The sequence below is a fragment of the Melopsittacus undulatus genome, chromosome 13 (assembly GCF_012275295.1).
Source record: "Melopsittacus undulatus isolate bMelUnd1 chromosome 13, bMelUnd1.mat.Z, whole genome shotgun sequence".
In the NCBI taxonomy this organism is placed as follows: domain Eukaryota; kingdom Metazoa; phylum Chordata; class Aves; order Psittaciformes; family Psittaculidae; genus Melopsittacus; species Melopsittacus undulatus.
In genome coordinates, this window is record NC_047539.1 from 310,014 (window position 1) to 331,590 (window position 21,577).

The following is a 21,577-nucleotide window of genomic DNA, read 5'->3' on the forward strand; positions in this document are numbered from 1 at the left end:
CATTTACATCCTGTCCCAACAAATCAAATCTGTAACAGGGAATTTATCCCTTAGTCAGAAACATCAAACGTAGGCCAGAAGCTAAACTGCCACGTGCTGTTGCTGAGGCTGCTGCTACGAAGATCACTTGCTGCCACTTCAAAATGCATGGATCAGGTATGTGATGCAGAGTCCTCTTTCTTGTGCTAAAAGTAAGGATCTTTAGGGAAAAGTAAAAGAAAAGAACACAACTTTCACTCTGAGGGCCACATTTTCTTACATCTCAAAAGATTCCAGTTTGCAAAGTACACTCAAGGTAACATTAGCCTGTTTTGCAGGGAGAGCAGGGGGAACCAAGTCACAGCAGGCTTGCCTGTGTGCCCAGCAGGTTATTGGTGGAAGGGGTGTTAAACAGAGATTGTGCACTGACATCCCAGTGCCTGCTGCCATGCATAGTGCTTCCTGAGGAAGGGTGAATAGAGTAGAGGAAACAAAGGAAAAGGAGAGGATGAAGTGAAAGGTATTTGATTTGGAAAACCATTGCTTTCAAAGCTGCTTATGTGTGTGCCTCTGTGATGCCTTGACACTCTGGGCAAGTTTCACTGCATCATTCAAGGCATTTCTGTGCTGTTTCAGGCTTCCCCTTTGCAGGATGTTTGTGCCCTCTCCCAAAGAAAGCAGGTACTAGTGTCTGACCTGGTCAGACTGGCTGTGTGCTTCCTCTTGGCTAGGAGTTGGAAAGCTCCTGGAGGGAACGGCACATCAGGGTCTTCCCAAATGAGGCAGACACTTGTCTGCCTCCTGCTTTGGTACCTCCAGAAGCACTGAAACAAAATCTAGCCTTTGAGCCCAGCAGAGCCTGGGTCAGCAGGAGATGGTTGACAAGGGAAGACTCCTGCTACCATTTGTTTGCTGGAGCTATTTTGTGGCTGCTGTAAAGCCTCCACCTGCAGAGAGCCTCAGAGTGTCCTCCTGTTTATAGGGAGAGGGGAGTTTATAAGGAAATACAGTTCTTCCTGCTGCTTTATAGGCTTATGGAGAAAGCTCCTTAAAAAACATGAGGGTTGTGTTTTAACACACTTCAATCCCTTTTCATTGACAATCTGTTTCTTTCAGAGCCCATCCTGGAAGTTAATCTTGATCTGAGTGAGTTTTGCTTGGCCAGGCAGAGAAGGAAGGAGCTGCTGTAGGTTTCCTGCATGTCTGCACTCCTTGTGCTGCAGAGGCCAAATCAGGAGCTACTGAACTCAAGGGCTGTTGAGCAGAGCTCTCCTCTGTGTCACAGTTATGGAATCACCTTCCATAAATAACTAAAGACAAATGTCAGGATGGGTGGGTTGGTGGGTGTGACTGTTGTTGTAATAACATCCCACTTAGCTGGAACATTTTGTAACCCCAATCTTTATCCCTGACTTACCTCCAACAGTAAAGAAATCCTGGTTATCTGCAGCTCATCCTCTCCCCCATCAGTGAATGTGCATTTGATTTTGCTGACCACTTTTCCTTTAAAAACAAAAGGCTCTGCAACTGTTAATGCCTTCACTGCTGTTTGATGCTCATTTCCCAATTTCATCTTGCTCCCCAGCCATGATGGAGTTTGACATGGTCAAATAAAACATTAATTGGATTACACACTTCACTTGGGTACCTTTCTTTCTGAACATAAAAACAGCCTCAGTTGTTTAGTTTCAGGGCTGTGAAGAAGGGAAGATGGATGGGTTAGAAACAATACTCAAATAAAGACCTGTTCAGTCAGGCTTTGGTTCTTGGAGGGATCTGGGTTAGATCTTGTGCTAAGGCATCCCAGAGATGTGCTGTCATCTTTGGCAGTTAAAGAGATTTCACAGTTTTCCCTAGGATCTGCTTTCAAGCAACGAGCTTGAAAGTCCTCTCCATCATTGCCAACACTCCAGAAGTTGAAGAGGCTTCATAATGTGTCTGCTAACATTTCCAGAGGTTTTACCTTATGTCCTTTGGGCTGAACTCTGCAAAGTAATTCTTCCTGCATTGTGGCCTGCAGCTATGGAGAATGGACTTTTCAGAGGGTTTGGTGTCCCTATGACAAGGAGCCAACATCTTCATCCAGGTTAAATGCAACAGGGAATATGTTGTTGGTCCTACAGGACGTGGTCAGGACAGTGGATTGAATGCCTTAGTAACACTAGGACATGGGGCTTCCCTTCCCCGCTTTGTGATATTGTTGTCTTTGGTCATGGAATTTTTGCCCCCAGGTTTTCAACTGTGAATAGTGTTGTGGGATGTTCAGATGGAAGATGTTGCCATGCAGGTGCCCCCATGGATTACTAACTAGTATGGTACAGTTCAGGTCTATAGGGAATGGGGTTGTTTATGGTTTTGGAATTGCAGTGACTCATAAGGGTTGCTTTTTTATATGTAGTTGTGTTTTTTTCTATTCATTTCCCAGCTGAAGAGGTAAGCCTGTTCGGTTAAAGATGAGGGAAGATGAGGACACCTACAGGATGCTGATTTTTCATTGCAACAGGAGAGGACTGAGAAAGATGTGCAAAAGCACAGAATTCCTCCAATTCCTGCTGATGGCTTCCCCTTCCCTGCTCCACTCCCATTTCCATCCGTTCCCCAGAAATCAGGGGTCCTGCCCAAGCTGCCCAGTTGAACACCTAAAATAACTGTCAATGGCAGGAGAGTTCCCTGAGTGCATGGAGGGAGCAGAGCACACCCTTTGTCCAGGCTTTCCCTCTGCCCAGGCTTTCCTGCATCCTTGGACCTCACCTCCCAGGGTGAGCTCGCTGGATTGGTGAGGATGTGCTGGACTGCCAGCTTGGCTCAGTAGTTCACTGATGCCAGGCAAGAAAGAGCTCCAGATCCATGTTTGCTCGAGGAGCCAGATGTGCTTTGGCATTCAAAGGTAGGATTATATAGGTGCAGGAACACCGTTTATTTTTAACAGAAAGGACTTCCCTGGGGTTATCAGAGTGAAACGAGCACCTCTGCAGGTCCAGGGGACACAGCCTTAGAAAGCAAAGGGCAATTGCTCCAGAGCTCGTTTTGCTTCCTGAAGCACTGCCTGCCCTTGGCCAGCAACGGGCGCCAAAGGAGTTTGGAGAGAAGTCCTGCCTGCTCTGACTGGGCAGCTCAGCGCTCACTGCTCTGCTCTTTAATACAGATGGAGAACCCCAGCTGGCCTCCACCGTCATCGACACCATCATGGCTGGCCTGCCAGGACCACGGGGAGCCCCAGGCCCTGTTGGGCCACCAGGTAATAAACTCAGTTGAGCTGCAAAGCTGTAATGATGGGGAAGATGAGCAAAAAAACCTGAGGATGGAGAGAGGTCTGTGGGATATCTGCAGGGAAAGCAAGTGGTCCCCACTTGGAGGGCAGGAGAGCAGTGGGTCCAGGAGTGGGAAGGGTGGCAAGAAGTAACCAGGTTTCTTATGTGCTGATAGTGGCAGATAGTTCTACCTTTAGCAGGATATACCCTGAGAAGGGACTAATTAAAGACTGTCTTTAAGAATGGGCTGTCCTGTGAATTCCTTTATGGAAGCAGCGTTCTCACCACTGCTGCAATCCTGTCCAGTTGCTGTAGAGCTCCACTGAGCAGGATCTGCCCAGCTGCTGGGATGTGTGTGCAGACTCTGGAGCTGGTTTGAGCTGTTCCAGATTTTCACCAGTATAAGAGAATCAGAATCTGGGATAAAAAATCAGTGGCAAGTCTGTTTCTCTGTGCTGATGGATGGCTTAAATGACTGATAGTATTCCTGCAGACATCAGCACTTCCCTGTATGATGCATATTTAGGAGTGAACTCCCATTAATTGCAGAAAAGACTTTTCCTTTCATTCTGAGGGCCTTTTAATTTATCCTGCAATTCTTTTATTCTTTGACTTAAGCATTTGTATGGTGCATTAATGACCAAGGCTGATTCACCTGCACTTTGTGTATAATGTCCACATCGTTTCATCTCGAGGGTTGTGACAACTAAAGCAGAGAGAACTATTGCTAAGTTCAGACTAAGCAAATACCCTGTCTTGCAGGTGTAATTTAACAGCTACTATTGAGATATAATGGATCTGTTAAGTGACTGTGTAGAACACCTTGACCTGGTTTGTTAACTCACCCTGGAAACAGGCTTTTCTGTGGTGCAGACCTGAAAAGAATTTGTTGCCAGTGGAGTGAGCAAAGAGTAAACGAGAGCTTGGCTTTGCCACATTCAGTCTCTCATGCTGTCTGTGTCCAGACCCTGTCCCATTCATGTTCATCAACTTTCTGACACTACCAGAGAGACAGGCCAGAGCAGGCTTGTGGACTTCCCTTGCCACCCACAAGGCTGTTTCAGACACACCAACAGCAGTATCTTGCTCTGATGTAGCTGTTTCTTGGATCTATTTTAAACAATGGAAATTAAGCATGTTACAAACATCCTTCCTTTTTTTCACCTTTTTTTGCCTCCCAGAGCTCTAACGTCTTCCCTAGGGCACAGGGATATGTTGTATCAGTATGTGGGTATTCAACAGTCCAGTGTGTGAATGCTGTAATCCTGTAATCGATGAATGGCTCTTGCCCATTGGGAGACTAAGCAGAACAATGAAAGGAAGTGCATGTTTGGAATTTAAGGTCCTTCCTTCTAAGTCTCCTTAAAATTGTCTCAAATTATGATTCCCACCAGGGCCTCCAGGAGCATCAGGACCCAAAGGGCCACCAGGACCTGTCGGAGTCCCTGGATCACAAGTAAGGTGCTTTTAGCGCTTTGGGACTGAGTGGCTGAAGGGGCAGAAGTCAGGGGTTGGGTGTAAAACATCTCATTGTACAAAGGGAGAAAGTAGGTTATAAGTCTTAGATCTGATGCTTTTTTCCCCATGAAAGTCTGTTATTTTAATGCCTTTTTTTCCATTCTGAATCGTGTTGAGAGGTTGAAATGGTTGCACTTTCTAGATGCTCCCTTAATCATAACAACACATCTTACTGTTGCTGTGTCAGACCATTTCACTGTGTTCTAAGCTGATGCAAAGGATCTGACACGGGCTTTACTAACAGAGTAAACATACTGCATTTCCTGTGGAATACAGAGAAGGAACAAAAATGCATCAGTGGGAATTTACCAAAGTGAATCTGTTGAGCCTCCTTTTTCAGAAATAGCACTTTCTGTTCAAGAAAAATATCACAAATTCCTCTCAGTTTGATTATTTATCGATACGAAAATTCTGGACGGGGGAGATAATAATGGAGTGTGCTAAACTCACTCAAAAGAACTCATGGTAGAAGGGCAAAGGGAAAAAGCTGGTTAAATGGAAAGGAATGAAGTCATGATGAATAGTGAACTGCCAACCTACTCCAAGTGGTGGTTGGTTGATACAAAAGGACTCCAGTTCTGGGAAGAGTGTTACTTATTGTGGAGGTAAACCAGTTACATCAAGTATTTCAAAGGAATCTAACATGACTAAGGAGAAAAAAGTGAAGAGCTTAAGTAACTTAGCAAAGGGATGTGACTTAGATCCTGATAAGAAGGGGTTTGGAATTGCTGGAAATAGAGAAAGGAGATTTGTACTAGGTATTTATTAATCATTTTGAAGAAGCAACAGAGAGCAGGTTAGTGAAAGTTTGCCAGTGTAGCAGAATCATTTCAATTAGGGAATGCTCTGGAGAATGATGAGAAACTCCAGATAGAGATGAACACAGTGGGAAATTTGGCAGCAAAATGACAGATGCAGTTTAACGTGATTAAATAGAAGGTAATTCACAATTCATAAATAGGGTCTCTAGTAGAGTCTGGCTGTTGCACATGCAGCACACATTATAAATCTTTTATATTTCACAATTCAGCACGTGGAATTCAGTCTTCTTGAGCATCCCTGAAAGTCACTGCTGAGAGTTGCCAAGAGCAAAGGATGCTTATGGACACTTAAGCTCTGTTCATGCTGCATGTTTGACTTAGAGCTAAGTCTGGTTTGTGCCCTACCTCTTGTAGCAGCCCTCATTAACTTCCTAAACCAGGCTTGACTTCCTGAATTTGCTGTGGTCCCAGGGGACATGTAGTGAAGCTGGAGGCCAGGTCACTTTGCAGTTTGGTGGTGGGGCTGACTGAGGCAAGGGGCAGCACGGTAATGGTGAGCAGCTGAAACTGGGAGAATGCTCTCCTTTCGACCTGTAAAACACTTCTGTCCAACCTTGCTGGGCCACTTCCCAGATGTTGAGGCTCCTCGTGGCTCTGTCTAGAAAGCCCATTTCTCTGGAGGTGGGGGTTTCTGGTTTACCTGTTAAGCAAGTTGGCTCAAATCACCAGTGCTCTGGAGCAGAGCAGCAGTCTCATTGCTGTAGTCTCCAAGGTAATGTGCAAGTCACATCTTGCGTGTGGTCGTGGGGAGCTGATGTGCTGGATATAAACAAACAATATTGTTCTCTCCCTGTCTGGTTTACAGCTGGTGGATAAGTTAAGTTGGATCGATTTCCTCAAAGAAGTTAAATCAGTAGAAATGTGGCAGCTGTGCCCTTCTTACCCACTGGTGACTGGGGTATAGATTTGTTCAACCCAGGGAGCAACATTATTAGTAGAGAATGGGCTTAATTTGAAAATTGGTTTATTAGGGTGAGTGAATAGCTTCAAAATAATTTTCCCTGCACAATCCAATTGCTTCCCAGGTATGTGTGCTTCTGCATGCCACCCACTGAGGCAATTAGGAAGAGGGGGAAAGTAGTGGGGATTTTTAAGCTAACCGTACTACCTGTCTATTCATTTCTTCTTGGTAACTGAGAACAGGAACTATCCTGTCATACTGACCCCTAAAATACGTTCCATCAGTAGCCTGCAGTGCATTCAACGACTTAAACAGAGGGATATGCAGGAACTTCAGGGCTCAGGCTGTCTGTGATCAGAGTTTCCACTGGTTTTGCTTGAGGGTAAAAGAGAACCCAGCCCAATTGCTTAATGGGTGTCTGAGATCTGCAGGAGGTGAGGATCACTGTGAAACATATTCGCTGCACCTACTCAAAGTATACACAGTAGAAAGTAATTCCGTCTTATTCTGCATCTCTTCTAGGGCTTACCAGGCTCTCCAGGACAACCTGGACCAAAGGGCTCCAAAGGAGACCGAGGAGAGAGAGTAAGGTTTTACAGACACAGAGACATTCCCAGAAGTTATAGCCAACAGAGGTCTTTCAGATTCTGTGGGACTACAGCCATGAATGATAGATAGTAGAGTTTCTAGGTCTTCTGCAAGGAAGAAGATGAGGGTTTATTGTACAGATAAAAGGTTGAATTGCTTGTAAAGTCTGGTGTTCCCTAAAGAGATTCAGGTACCAATATTTAAAGGTTTGTGCAGACCAACTTTGTTCTACCAACCACAGCTCTTTTACTGTGGAGTGTTTTGAATGGTCTAACTGAACTCTTTTTTCTGGGGCAGTAAGGCATAAAAAGCTCATCAGACTTTTCCTGAACCAAAGCCATTCCCCAGGTCAAATGATGTTCTTAATACATTTGGAATATTGAATTCATGTTGTTAATATCTTTGTGTGTTATACCTGAGTTCTTGATGGGTTGTCAAGTGCTAATAACTAAGCATAGGAAAAAAAGGCTGTTTGAATGTTATTTCCAAACTAGTGAAGTTTAGGAAACACCAGATCAAAATCTAACAAAGATATAGATGTGTCACCTTCCCAGTCCAGCATTCAGGCACCGGAGGTGTTTCAAAATGGCATTTGGACTTCCAGCTGCTTCTGGTCAGCTTGCTCTCCAACAGGCCATGGTCTTTGAGATCTCCTCCAAATGACACTAGGAGCATAAAATCATTTAAGAATGTAGTACCTAGTGGAGGATTTTTCAGCAATTAGAGCTGCAAAATGTAGAAGTGAGCACAGATGGACTGTGACAGTCACCAAGACCCTAGTGCATAGAGGAGTCAAAGAAAGGAAGTTATAAGGAGTAAAATATTGGTTGGTACCTCTAAAATGATGGGTGTCTCTGTGGTGGCTTCCCTGACACAGCCTTGTGCCACAGCTGTAGGAAAATAGTTCCCTTTTCTAGTGCCACTTTCACTGTCTCATAGCTAGAGGTGAACAAGGAGGTCACCAGCTGTAAATGGGTGGCTGTAGATTACACACTTGCCCCATATGGCAGCATCTCCTCTTCTTCATTTCTGCTCACTCTTTCAATCCAGATGACACAGGGAAGTCTGAAAGAGGTAAGACAGACAAATCCAATTTGATGGCTTCCCAAGTTCAGGCGAATAACCAGCAACAGACTTAAACTATGCTCTGACTGTGGGCAAGGAGAGCAAGTCCTTGTTTCATTCCCTCCTGAAGCACCTCACGTCGAGGAGCAGCAGATATCTGAGGATGGAGTACACATGCTTTTAAAAAGCTCTGTTTTACTTTAGTACCTTTGCACATTGGTTTGGGTGCCTGGTCCCTGTTCTTCTGTACAAAATGACTTGCAGCTCCCTGAAAGACAGAGAACATTTTAAGTGACTGTTAGTAATTTCTTAATAACGGTTTCCTTGTGCAGAGCAGCCACTTTGGACATGTATTGGCTTTACAAATAGACTGCAAGCTGATGGGACTAGAATATAAATAGACAGAGACAGCAAAAGCATAACTGATGAGGTTTCAGCACAGGTTACTGCCTGCAGCTCATTGCCATTAGATGTTGATTTTCAGTTAAGAAAAAAAGGGTTGGTATATGGCAAAGTGTCAAGTTTCCATCCAGGAAACTGATAAGAGCTCTTCCTCAATAATTCAGTTACCATTTTGCTTTAGTTTGTGGTTGACCATATTGCTAAGGGTACACTTACTTTGAAACAAAAGCTTTTCTGGACTGTGTCCATTCACTACAGACAAACCCTTTAGACTTTGCCTTTGTTCCCTCCTTGGGAGATACTCAGATTTGTGACTCTCTTTCTAGGCTGGGGACTAGTGAGATTTTTCAAATATCAAAATATCTTGCTAAATATAACAAATAAATGACACTTCCTGTCCTGGCTCTCTTAACATGGAAAGTGAAGCCAGTAGCTTTTTCTGGCAGGATTTCTGTAGGATGCTTTGTGTGCTTTTTGTCTTCTGTGAGTGTGAATTTGAATGCTGGTTTTGACAACTACATGCTGCAATTTTGAGTTTGGTGGATACAAATTAGGGCTAGCTTTACACAGAGCGGAGGAGCTGTGCAGCTGCAGAGAAAAGCAGAGGAGGGTTTACAATATCTATTGAGATTTGAGAAAACATTATTATACATTCTTCCTCCTTAATCTCAGAGAGAACAGATGTAGAAGAGACCTGAAGCAGTCTGAGCGCATCCCCTGGATGGCACATCTATACGTGTGCTGCTCACATCAGCCTCTCTTCATCTTATTCTTACACAGTGCCAGGGAGGGATACACCACATCATCTCCAGGCAGTCTTCAGAGGTACAGCTAGTGAGGGCTTGGGATAAAAGACATTTCTAACATCCAGCCTAAATATCCTTTGATCCCCTTTAAGCTGATAACATCCTTTCTGTTCCCCCTGGCCATAGAGAACAGTCTGTTTATGTATTTTGAGTGTGTTGTTATGTCTCCTCTCTGTGATTTGTCTCTTGCCTGTGCTTTTTTACAAGCCTTACTCCCTCCTGTGCAGAATCCAAGTATTTCCCTTTGAAGATGCTCAGAGCACCTGATGAGCTGGGCCTTCCTCCCAGTGCTCTTTATGTCCCCATGGGCCTTTGCCTAGTGCTGGCTTTAGCTGCTCACCAAGCACTGTGCAGTTCTCCATAGTAACGTTTTGTAGATGCTCTGGGCCCATTGAGTTTATACAAAGCAGCTCTCCCTTTCTGGCAAACACTACAAAAAGCTGCCACCAGCTAGGTAGTTTTTGAGGGGACAAAAGGATGGGTTTGTTTCTGTGTATACCTAGGGGAGAAGAGCCAGGTTAAATATGTGACTGTCATCAATGGATTTCTAAAGATGCTTTTGCATGTTGGTTCCTCTTCCCAGGCTCCTGCTTTCACATTAGTCTATAACTGTTCTTTGATCAGGGATTCTGCCCTGCCCCAGTGTGCTCCAGGGTGGGAAGCCAACACTGGGAAGGAAGGCAGGGGGAAGAAAGATGCTCAGTTCCATGGCACATTTCATTCCACCCCAAACGAACACAGATCATTTCAAAAGGATCAAAAACAACATGAAAATTAGCACAGCAGGAGAAAGAAACAAAGCAACCAAAATACTGTAGGTGTGTTTTCGTCAGTAGCTGTTGGGGTTAAGGCAGTGATGTGGGTGTGGAGCAGGAGGCAGATTAAGTCAGGGCTCTGTGGGAGTCCTGGGCTCCGTTTGCTGTCTGGGGCAGCATCAACCCATCAGTTTTACTAGCGAGAAGAATGTGGTATCTTTGTAAGAAACAAATCTCCAGCCAAATTCCCTCCTGGTGTAATGCAAGTGACTGCTGTAAAGTTCAGAAATTTGCTAATCGTCTTACTGAGAGGTACTGAGCTGAGGAGCTCTGTATTGAACCAAACTTCTCCAGGGCGTGATGGGATTTGGAGCTGATACTTGACAGAAAACCATAACCCCCTTTTGCTGTCTTAAGTGATAAAGTCAAGGAAGAGGACTTTTCTTTTTCATAAAGGCATCTTAATCCCACGAGTAAAAATGACACAATGTTCTTGTCAAATGGAAAACTATCTCCTAATGACACTTACTTTATTTCCAACAGGGACAAGCAGGTCTGGCTGGAGAGAGGGGCATTAAGGGATTTCCTGTAAGTGATGTACTTGCGGGTGTATGCAAGACTCAGATGGGTTTGGTGCCTGCCTGGCACCACAGATACCACCAAGCTGAACTGCAGCTGGTCCCACCAGCTCTCTCAGATGCAATACTTAGGTCAACTGTCTCCAGCTTAGACATTTGTTCAATAGGAGAGCTCACCTTAACATATTCCTTTACAAATGAACCACAGCCTCCCTGCCTGCTAAGCACAGTGCTGGAATGCCGTGCTCAGGAAGGCATCATGCCAACAGGGGAAATGTGTTTTGCTTGGAGATCCCCTCCAACCACACCTTGGCAGCCAGAAGCCCTCTCGAGGCCTCAGGAGGTTCCTGGCACTTCCAGAGCCCAAAGGTGGGCACTGTGAAACTACTCAAAATACATCACCTGCTCTAACATCCTCTTGCACCTTGGTCTGCCAAGCTGAGCTGGAAACCCTTTAATGAGATTACAAGATAGCTCCAAATGAGACAATACCTGGGCAGATGCACACAGGAGATGCCTGCACTGGCAGATATAGCTAGGGTACAAACAAACCTGTGGACATGAAGGTTGGCTGAAAGTGAGTTAGTGGAGCAAGCTGGGGTTTTGGCTGGCAGCATCCAGAGAGGGCCTAGGTCCTCCTTGTGGTTTCTTTTCTCTTTTCCTTAATTCCACCTCATTTTGTATATTTACACAACCTTTTCTTCAGTCTTTCCTCCCATACCCACCCTGCTTTGCAAGTATCTCAGGGATGTCCAACAAGTTTGAGGAGCCCAGGAATATATGTTTAGCTTGTGGTTTAATCTCTCCGTATCATCTGTCCTTTGGAAATGCATGAACTTCCTGGTCAGGGGGTGGAACAGCAGACCAATAGCACATTGGGATCTTTGTTCAAGAAAAGCTTACTGAGCATCTTCAGAGGCAGAAGGTGATGTGACTAATGAAAGCAGAATAGGGGATTTTATGTTCTAAAGCAAAGATGAACACATGCATGTCTGGGGGAAGGAAGCGGTATTTTTATGTCAGTGCTTTAGCCTAAAGCATCGCTCATTGAGCTTCATGAGATGTATATATCTTGTTATGGGCCCAGGCGACAGCAGCCAGCCCTTCCTGCAGTTTGGCCACTCCTGGCCAAGTGCTTCAGTGTCAGAAATGGTGACAACCGCCTGGGAAGCTGATGGGAGCCAGGACAGAGCTCATGAGAGCACTTTGGCTGTTGGCATAAAGCACCAGAGTCAGTTTGTTTTCTGCTGGTGAAACACTTTTGCCTTTGATCCTTTGGAGGGAAGGGTTGCAGGTGGTCCAGGACAGGTCCTTGGTCACATGAAAACAAACATCTCTTGTTTTAGGGTGAACCAGGCAAGAAGGGTGAGGAAGGTGACAAAGGTGCTGATGTAAGTGTGTGCATTTCTACTGCTGTTTTACTTTCCTTTTTGCCTCTTCATTATCCTTCACCCATATTCCCTCTGGTAGGCTGGTTTGTGGGGGCAAGGGTTGTGTCCACAGTTAAGCACAGAGCAAGCAACAATGTGAACCTTAGGTCTGCACTGAATACATGCTAGAAATCCTGGTCTCTGAGGTTTCCTTGGCCACATTATCAGCTGCCATTCTCACCGTGTTCTCTGAACACATCCTCAGTTGTGGTGGTGCCACACAGAGCTCCTACAAGCTAGGGAATTACTTGCACACTGTCCCTCCCATGTGCTCAGGGACAGACTCTCAGAAGTGATCAGATTGCATGTGCAGAGTTGCAGTTCTCACATCCGTGCTCTCCCACCCTAAAATACTTCCCAACAGCTGTCAGTCCCTTCAAACCCACATCTAAGACGACAGGGGCAACAAACTACAGCCTGAGTTTATGTGGAAGGATGTGGGCAGGCTTCAGGCAGCATGGGACCCAGCTGGGAGCTCTTTGAGAGGCAGTATGAGCAACCTGCTCTAGTGGAAGGTCTCCCTGCCTGTAGCAGGGATTTGGAACTGGATGAGCTTTACGGTCCCTTCCAACCCCAACCGGTCTGGAATTCTGTGACAGGAATTTACACCCTGGGCTTGGCCCACTGCAGAATTAAGAACAAGTCTGAAGGGGATGGCTTTGGGTCAAAGACTCAGAAACACTGCAGAGTTGTTTAAGTAGGGACCTCTCCTGCATTCCTACTTCACCCCTGTAGGTTACCTTTTATAAATGTCTACACTGCATACTTTGGTGTTATGGAGGCTACATTGAACAAGCAGCCTGTTCTGCATCATATTCCAACATTAGTTTTCTTTCCCTTTTTGCAGGGGGAAGGTGTTCAACAACTTCGAGAAGCTCTGAAGATTTTAGCTGAGAGGGTGTTGATTCTTGAGCACATGATAGGAATTCATGGTAAGTGTGCCTGAGGGTTTCATTTGTAGACAACTGGGGGCTTCTTCAGACACCTGCCTGATGATTAAACATCCCTCCCAGTCTCCTATCTCTCTAGTATCTGTTTAAGGTGGGTTTTCAAAGCCAGGTACTTAAAGGATGCTTGATTCCCCCCCACCCAATGATTTTTCACTACAATTCAGAGAGCCAAGTCATGAGCAGCAGCTCAGGCCATGTGGCACAGATCATCTACCAGCTTCCCAGGGAGCTACTTGTTCGAGTCTCTAGGCCAGATCATTTAATGCTGTTAACAATGTCTTCCAAGTGACTTTTAACACCAGTGAGGCCCTTGTTTTATTTTACAGAGAAAGCCCAAACACTGCTACCGTGTACCCTGAAACCAGTGATCCCTGAACGTCTTGTGATTGTAACATACATAAAACCTACTTTCAAAGTTAGATTTAAGGAAAGCCTGATGTGTCCTTCATTCAGGTAGATTTTAAGTCTTCTGGTGAGGCTGTTTGCTCTCCCATCACTGGTTCAGTGTGGGACATCATCCCTTACCAAGTGTTTCCTTCCCTTAACCAGCATATGGGCTGACGTGATTGTTGCAGATCAAGGTTCTCCCTTTGGGATACTTGAGGATCAGTTCACAGGTGCCAAAAGTTACTGTGCCAATTTCTGTCCTCTCAGACACACAGCTATTACCCCAGCCTGTGAGACACAAACCTCAGTTACTGTTCCTTGGCAATGACCAAGTCCTGTAGTATTTTCTTTTTTATACTCTCCCTGACACATGAAACCTCATTCCTGGCCTCACTTGTAAATAGAGCTGCTCACACCTTCCTTCAGATCAACATCCTCTTTTATTATGAAATGGCCTTGGGATATTGATTTAACCTATGAAAATGCTAAAGAGATGAAATATCCAGTAGTTCCTAAGCAAGTGACTGAAAGTGCATCTATTACCATGCAGTACAGCTCCTGCTTGAGAGCCCACAGGCCCCTCCTGAAGGCAGCACAGCACTAAAATGCAAATGCCATTAGGCACTTCAAAGCCCAAACAGTGCTAGTGTGTGGGGCTGTTATACAGCTGAGCTGTCTTGGGTGTCTGCACTGCTCTTCATCGTTCAATAGCCACGTGTCTTTTAGAGGCCCAAAGTACTATTTTCAAAGCAATAGGCAGCAACAGCTTAAGCTTTTCAGGAAACCATGAATCACAAACCCATGATTTAACCACAGCACCCTGACCTTACCTCTGCATTGATTCCAGTCTGATTCATATTTTCATTGGATTTTATACATCGAGAGCAGGAAAAGATGTTTTTATCCTGCTTTGCTCTGAGATGGTGGAGGTACCAGGAACATGCCCACTAGATCACCAGCAGCAATCCATGGCAGCCAGGCAAGAAGGGAAGGGGAACCCAGTCCATAAGCACAGCACAGCCTATTCACAGGACCCAAGGCCTAGCTCTCCATTGCCTTTTACTTTGTACCTTCATCTATACTAGTATAAAGCAAAAAGGAAGCTTCTGTGGACACTGAGGCTTGGACTGGGGCATTCACCCAACTGTGCCCCTACAGAACTGCCCTGTTTCCCTTTCTTTTACCATTTATTTAGCAATAGAGCAGCAGCAAGGCAAATGCTGCTTTATTTTGAAACAGGCATTTTGGCAAACTATTTATACTGACATACATTCTGCTGCTGCTAGGGATGGAGATAAGTTATTTATACCCAGGTATGTTTCTATATGGGTGTAACTGCACCAGCAAAAATAGGTAGGTTTTTATTTGTACAGTGTAGTTAAGGCCATGTTTAAGCACCTATATTGTGTGACTTTAAAATAGTTCCTTTTTATCCAGTAACTAGATTATTACTAAGCAAGTGATATTTTTAGTCTGTGCTTTTGAGATAGTTCCATTCTTTAATAGTGATGTATTTTAGGCCCTACAAAAGTACTGTTTAGAAAGATAACTTGGAAAATAAGGTATTTTTTTTCTTGTGCAGTTCTGTTCATCCCTGTGTATGTATATGGTTAAACAGAAAAAGACATAAAATGACAAAATGGGATTTCCTTGAGCACAGACCTCCCCACACAGGTTAAAATCACCCAGCACAAACTATCTGGTGATGCTCCCACCGTAGGTGTTACGGGTTTGACCACAGGTTCCTGAGCAACCCAACTCAGCCCAGCTTTACAGCCCCATGCAGAAATACCAATCGCATGCTCTCATTTTCCCAAGGAACCTCCCAATCCAGTGTGGTTTCAAAAGCCGCAGCCACCCAAGCAACAAGGCAAAACACACCAGCAAACAAACCTCTTCCCTGCAACGGGAGGGCACTTGGAGATTATCTGGCCCAGCAAACTGCAGAGAGCAGCCCAGCAGGACACCCAAAAGCCCAAATTGTTTGGCAGTGTTAAGTTCCAGTGAACACAGCAGCCAGATCCTCACTTGAAACAAATGCTGCCTCATGGGGATGAGCCACGGCTGGGTATCTGACTTGGGAGGTTCAGTTCTTGGCAGGGAAACAGGCAAACGTCCATCTCTGAAGGCAAAAGGAAGAAGCAGCTGGGGCAGTAAAAATTACAAGGCAGCACTGACTTATCAGCATCTGTTGCTGACTGCTGGGAAAATAGAAGAGTGGCCGTAGTCAAATGTATAGTTAGCTTCATGGGGCAGGATGCTTTAGGAAGGCCAGGTTGGACGAAGCCTTGTGTGACATGCTTTAGTGTGAGGTGTCCCTGCCCATGGCAGGGGGTTGGAACTGGATGGTCTTAAGGTCCCTTCCAACCCTAACTGTTCTCTGATTCTAAGAGGTGTGTGTTTCTATGGGACACACTAGGAGACTGGACAGCTAAGATTTATTCCAGCTTTATTGCTAATGTGGCTCTATCTTAGGGTGGATCAATCCTTTTTTTCAGTCTTTTCAGTGCCTCAAAATATCCTCCTTTTACAAGGAGTGAAATAGTACTTACACCCCCAGGAGCATCACTTCCCAGTGACCACTTAGCCCCATCCTTCAATAGCAGGAGGCTGTGGACAATGCTGACTAGCAGCTATACCCCAAGCAAATTATAGTCAATAGAAGAACAGTGCTTTATAAATGGAATTATAAATGAGAACAGGACCTTTTTTCTTCCCCATGAGGGTGGTGAGGCGCTGGCACAGGGTGCCCAGAGAAGTGATGAATGCTCCATCCCTGGCAGTGTTCGAGGCCAGGTTGGACAGAGCCTTGGATGACATGGTCTAGTGTGAGGTGTCCCTATCCATGGCTGGGGGCTGGGACTCAATGATCTTAAGTCCTTTCCAACCCAAACTATTCTATGATTCTATCAATCATTCTATGATTCTATGACCTGCTGGGCCTCATGCAGGAAGTGTACTTAGCCTAGAGCTTAGGCAGAGCAGAGGGAAAAGACCTAATCTAGGAGTAGTCTGATGGCAGCAAACATGTAGCTTCACAATCACTTACTGGATAGAGATGCAACGGGAGGGACGACACTTCTTCCAGAAAGAGGTACCATCCAGAAGGGCCCATTTATTCTTTCCTTAGCCTTCCCTTTTAAATAGTGCTCTCCCGTGACTTTCTTTCCTTACAGACTCTTTATCTTCCATTGAGCCAGGCTCTGGACAGGATGTGATCCTGGGCTCCCCTCTGCGAACCAGCATCAAGATCAAACGTGGAGGACCGCAGCAGCCACAGGCCTACCAGATCCTCTCTTCACTGCTGGATGGGAGTGAAGCCAAAAGGAGAAGCAATCGGATGAAGTAGGAACATCTCTGTGTTCTCCATGTCTGTTCACCAATTAAAGATACAGTTAAAGATACAGTATCCCAGTGCTTAATTGCAAAGTGCAAATGGAGTCAGTAGAAGGCTGCAGTGTTGGCAATGAGGTTTCCTTACCTGGCCAATACTACACCCTCATTGCAGGAAATGCCTTATTCTTATAACAAATAGCTCAGAGAGGGTCTGATGAACATTTGTCCTGATTTTGTTGTTTTGCCTTTGGAACAGCAGATAGCAGGTATCCTTGGAAGCTGTCTACAGAAATGACATCTCCTGACTGTCTCTGCAGTTTAATCCTCCCTTTGTTTTCTCACTGCCCTTGAGAGTTACTCAGTTGCAGAACTGCTTAACTGGCTGAGACAATCAATCCCATCTAGACTCAAAGTCAAGCCTTACCCTTGTCCATTGGTATAGTGGATGGCATCCACTCTTATTTTATGTAGTGGTGTCATGCTTACTTTCAGGTGAAGATGCCACTTCCACAGACCATTAAAGCACGACTTGCAAGGATTTCTTTTAAGGAAAGAGCAATTAAAACTGTTACTTTGAAAATTCAGGTAACGCTTTGGATTTTAGCATCAAAAACTTGGCTTTTCATGTTGCTAATTGCATGTGAGCGGCGTTATTTCTGTTTGTGGTTGGCTAAGCAAGGACTTTAGATGCAAATGTTCATGGCAGCAGGTATTTCTAGCTATATTCAGTGGTATTAGATTGTTTCTGTGAAAACATAAAGCAGTTTGTATGAGGTATGATGGAATTGTGCAAGAATTTTCCCATACTGTGTTCAGCTTGTGCGTACATCCAGGGGTAATTAATGTAAGTAGCAGCAGTAGCTATTCACAGAAGAGGGTATTTTGCAATAGTTTCTTAATCCTGCATCAATAAGGAACAATGTTTTCACACTGTTTCATTTTTCTCTTGTGAATAAATCCTTGCTACTTGAATCTGGAGACGGTGTACTAGCAAACCACAGCCTAAGGAATTAGTCTTGTCAAGAGCTTATCTTGCACTGGGAGTTAAATACAAAATCAGTTTACTTTCTGCAATAACTTGTTCTTTTGGGGGGAATTCCCAGCTTTCAGGGTTAGGAAGTTGAGCCTGCCCTTCAGTGACACATGAATCACTGCACCTGCTGTGCAAACCACATTGGACAAGTTGATGCCATTCATGTTGACAGTGAGTACAAAGGGTGAGACTATTCAATGGTACCATTTTTTCACCCATTTTTAACACACCCCATGCCTAAAACAGTTTCCAGATTCAGCCCAGGATGAAAATGAGCAAACTGAGTTTGTGATTTTATAACATAAGTCAGGTAAATGGGTCACATCCTATTTGGTTCCTAGTGCAAGACAGAGCTACCTGACAATGCAAACAGCACAGCACTGCTGCAGTATTTCCCTCAAAAGCTGTTGCAAAGACCAACAACTGTAGGGTCTGTGTATTCAGCAGCCCCTTGTACCCAGTTATCTTCCTAAGGCAAAACCAGCAGCATGGGGTACATTGGAAATAAAGCTTAAAATGAAGGAGCTCTGCCAGCCTGTCATTAGCCACACATTAAATTAACTTTCCATATACACAGTAAACAGGGTGGACGTACAAAGAGCTCAGAACACCCAAATCTTTCCTCTGAAGAGCGCTGTATTTTCAGAAAGGAACAGGTTCCATTGGGATGATTGAATTCACTGATGTGAAACTAGTGAAAAGATGTTTCCCCATTTACAGGCTGATTTTAGTGCAGGAATTGAGAAGTACTCGATCACCTCTCTGTCCTGATCATGTATGCACCACAGGAAACGGCTGGTGGCTTCCAGGGAAAAACCCTTGCACTTACCAGTAGGTGTTGGACAGTCAGGCCCTGGAGACAGGCAAAATCCCAGTTCAGTCCAGTGGTGGGCACTGGGGGGGTTGGTGGTGGCTGTAGTCACCTGCCACATGGAGAGTGTGTCCTTATGGCAGCTCCAGGAACCAACCCAAACCTTTAAAAAGGGAAACAGCAAAATTCCATTGCACTGGTCCTGTCACTCTGGGGTTGAATTTGGGGAACAGAGAGTGCAGTGAGGCCATTTCACTTCCCTGGCACTTTGGAGCCTTCATGCTGAATGGAAAGAGAAATTTCTCTTCCTCCAAGTTTGTCATCCTGAATTCAAAACTATTGCATTAGATTTATGAGGACTCTCTTCAAGTCATTCATATTGACTAGGATTTGGGATTTTAAACGATTTAAAACAAATTACTGGCAAGATGAATGGAAACAGAATGGAAGTTGTTTGCAATGAATCCTGCCAAGTCAATTGTCAAAAGACTGGTTAGATTTGGGTTGCAACTGTTTTCATTACTGACTTTCCCACATTTCTGTATGAGCTATGTGGTTCTTTTTCTCCCCATGCTTTGATTTATTCAGCTACATCTCTCTGATGTGGTACTGTATCTTTAACTTGGGTGGCAGTAGGATTATACCAACTGGACTCTCTTTTCTCAGCTGGGATTTCATTCCTCTCTACTTACATAAGGGTTGGACCACGCTGTTGTGCAGTCCCAGTTTAGTTATGTTTTAAAGGTGAGCACAGCCTCACACCCTGACATTGATGATATTTATCACTACGCAAACCACTCCAACTACATCTTCCAGCTTAGGCAGGAGCTAAGGTTCATTTTAGCCAGGCCATGTAAAGCATCTTGCCATGTCTGTAACTTAGAGAGTGGATTTATTTTGAATGCGTGCTCATTTAGAAATATACTTTAATTGAAATGTTTAGTGCTTTCTCTTACCCACTGTGCAATTCCATAGTGTGTGCCTTTCCTTTTCTTTTCTTTTCCTATTCTGAATGTTTCTCTGAGCTCCAGTGTGGATTTGACTTGGATTGGTTCTGGTTGTAGTAACACATTTTCCTTGCCTTGAGCTAACCAGAAGCAGCAGCAGCGCATTGCACAACCACAGATCTTTGCAATTCATGCACCCTCATGCTCACCAGCAATCCAGAACTCCTGGGAGGAGGAGAATGCTTCTCTCCAGAGTATCTAATTTGCACTTACTGTAAAGAATTGATGACAACCCAGGGAAACAGGAGTTCATTAGAGAGAAGAGCCCTCGCCTGCTCCCACCAAACTCCACAGTAATTTTGCCATCAACTTTCAAAGAAACAGGCCCTAAAAATCAGGTCCAGTTCTCAAGCTAGCGTGGGCTGGTGCTGCTCAGTGCAGCCAAGCAGAGGGCACACGAGCAGCTTGCTGAGGGTTCAGCTCTGGGCTGGGGGCTCATTCCCAGTCTCTTCAATTGAACTATTTTAATGTAGGAACCTGACCACTGTGACAAAGGCTTCTAAAAGACAATCAGCTTCTGGAATTACTGCCCAATACAATCTATTGGAAATCCATTCTCCTCCATGTTTACAGCTTGTCTGAGTCAGGATTACATTCCATTCCAGTGCTTGGTGGTCCAGGGGATTAAAGTACTCACAGTGTCTGCAACTGCATTGGAACCAAGCAATTCAGAGGTGCTATAACTGTTCACAAGGCACATTCCCATCCGAGGCAATGTTAACTTTTTCACTAGTTATTTTACACAGTATTTTCTTTTATTTATATCAGTGTGTTCTGTATGTGTGCAAATGGTTCTGGCTTCCCTTATTGTAATAAGCTTTACAGCCATTTGGTCTTTTACAGGGCAGCCATACGCAGTATCTAGCAATCATGTGTAGTTTCTTAACTTAGAGCAAGACTAGATCTCATCTAACATGATAAAGTCCTCTATGGCAGGCTCTAATGTTTGTTGTAAACACAACCTGTTTGTTCCACCTCTTGCATGGTTACTTACCTGTTTGCATATTGCTATGTTATTGTTCAAAATAGCTATTTCTCTTTATTCGCTATGGGGTTTGTTACTGTATATGGAATGTTTTGTATTCAGCATTTTCATACAGAGCAGAGTGGGAAAAGTATTCAAGAACCCACAAATACCAAAGACCTTTCATGTAATGCACTGAGAAATAAACATACTGTAAAGGAATATGACGTCGGGAGTCTGTATTTACAAAGTTCAGGGCCAGAAAAGGTTTTCACCAGCTAAAGCCAAGTCTGGCAGTTCCCTTACCTATGATGGGATTTGACTGTTCTGCAGATATTGGCATGACTGCCAGCTCGAAGGTTTGAGATTGGTCTCTGGGACACATTTAGGCACTACTTTGCATTCCGAGCCATGCTGTTGGAATACAGGCATGTATCTCTTCATGGGTCCCTAATTCCTTGAGCAGCCTGGATAAGCCTTTGAGCACTGTCAGCTTTGAGCACCTTGCTTTGCATTGCAGAGTGAGGCAGTACTTGGATATGGCAAACTCTTCCTGCAGGAAGTGTGCAGCTATTCCTGCAGGAGTTTTATGTCAGTGCAGAGCCAGGGATCGCAGCTTCCCCTCAGCTGAGCAAGGGCACTCTGGGAACAAGCCACAGGCAATTCTGCACTGCTTAAGAGTACCTTAAAATCTGTTATTTTCAGCTTGCCTCAGTGCCTCTGGTTTCCTTGCAGCTCAAGGAGGGCGCATTGACCGGTCTAGGAGTGCAGCAGCCACCCAGGTCCCCTTCCTGCAGTCCCCTGCTACCTCCTGAGTGTCTGCCTCCTCCAGGAGTGGCTGCGTTTGCTCACTTGTGCCCTCTCTGGATTTGCCTCTGGGCTCACAGAGACCCCCAGAGTCATCATCATCCCTTGTGACTATTCAGACTGTTATAAGAGGACGTGGTTGGGGACCTTTGTGGGTTTTAACCTTCCTATGGTGGGAACAACTGCCC

General features: G+C 44.8%; 1 protein-coding gene across 19 annotated transcripts in view; it reads left to right on the forward strand.

The window, feature by feature from the left end:
• Positions 1-20,804, forward strand: part of COL26A1 (collagen type XXVI alpha 1 chain) — a 208,518-nt gene extending 187,714 nt beyond the window's left edge. For 9 of the 19 annotated variants that reach the window (XM_034068817.1, XM_034068814.1, XM_034068818.1 and 6 more), the window contains 8 exons: positions 55-156; positions 3,125-3,217; positions 4,625-4,686; positions 6,993-7,055; positions 10,630-10,674; positions 12,011-12,055; positions 12,942-13,026; positions 16,608-20,804. In XM_034068817.1, coding sequence (XP_033924708.1) covers positions 55-156; positions 3,125-3,217; positions 4,625-4,686; positions 6,993-7,055; positions 10,630-10,674; positions 12,011-12,055; positions 12,942-13,026; positions 16,608-16,780 — 668 coding nt within the window. In that variant the 3' untranslated portion in view covers positions 16,781-20,804. The remainder of the gene's footprint in view (positions 1-54; positions 157-3,124; positions 3,218-4,624; positions 4,687-6,992; positions 7,056-10,629; positions 10,675-12,010; positions 12,056-12,941; positions 13,027-16,607) is intronic. The other 10 variants (XM_031055103.1, XM_013130746.2, XM_031055104.1 and 7 more) reach the window with 7 other exon arrangements.
• The last annotated feature ends 773 nt before the right edge of the window (positions 20,805-21,577 follow it).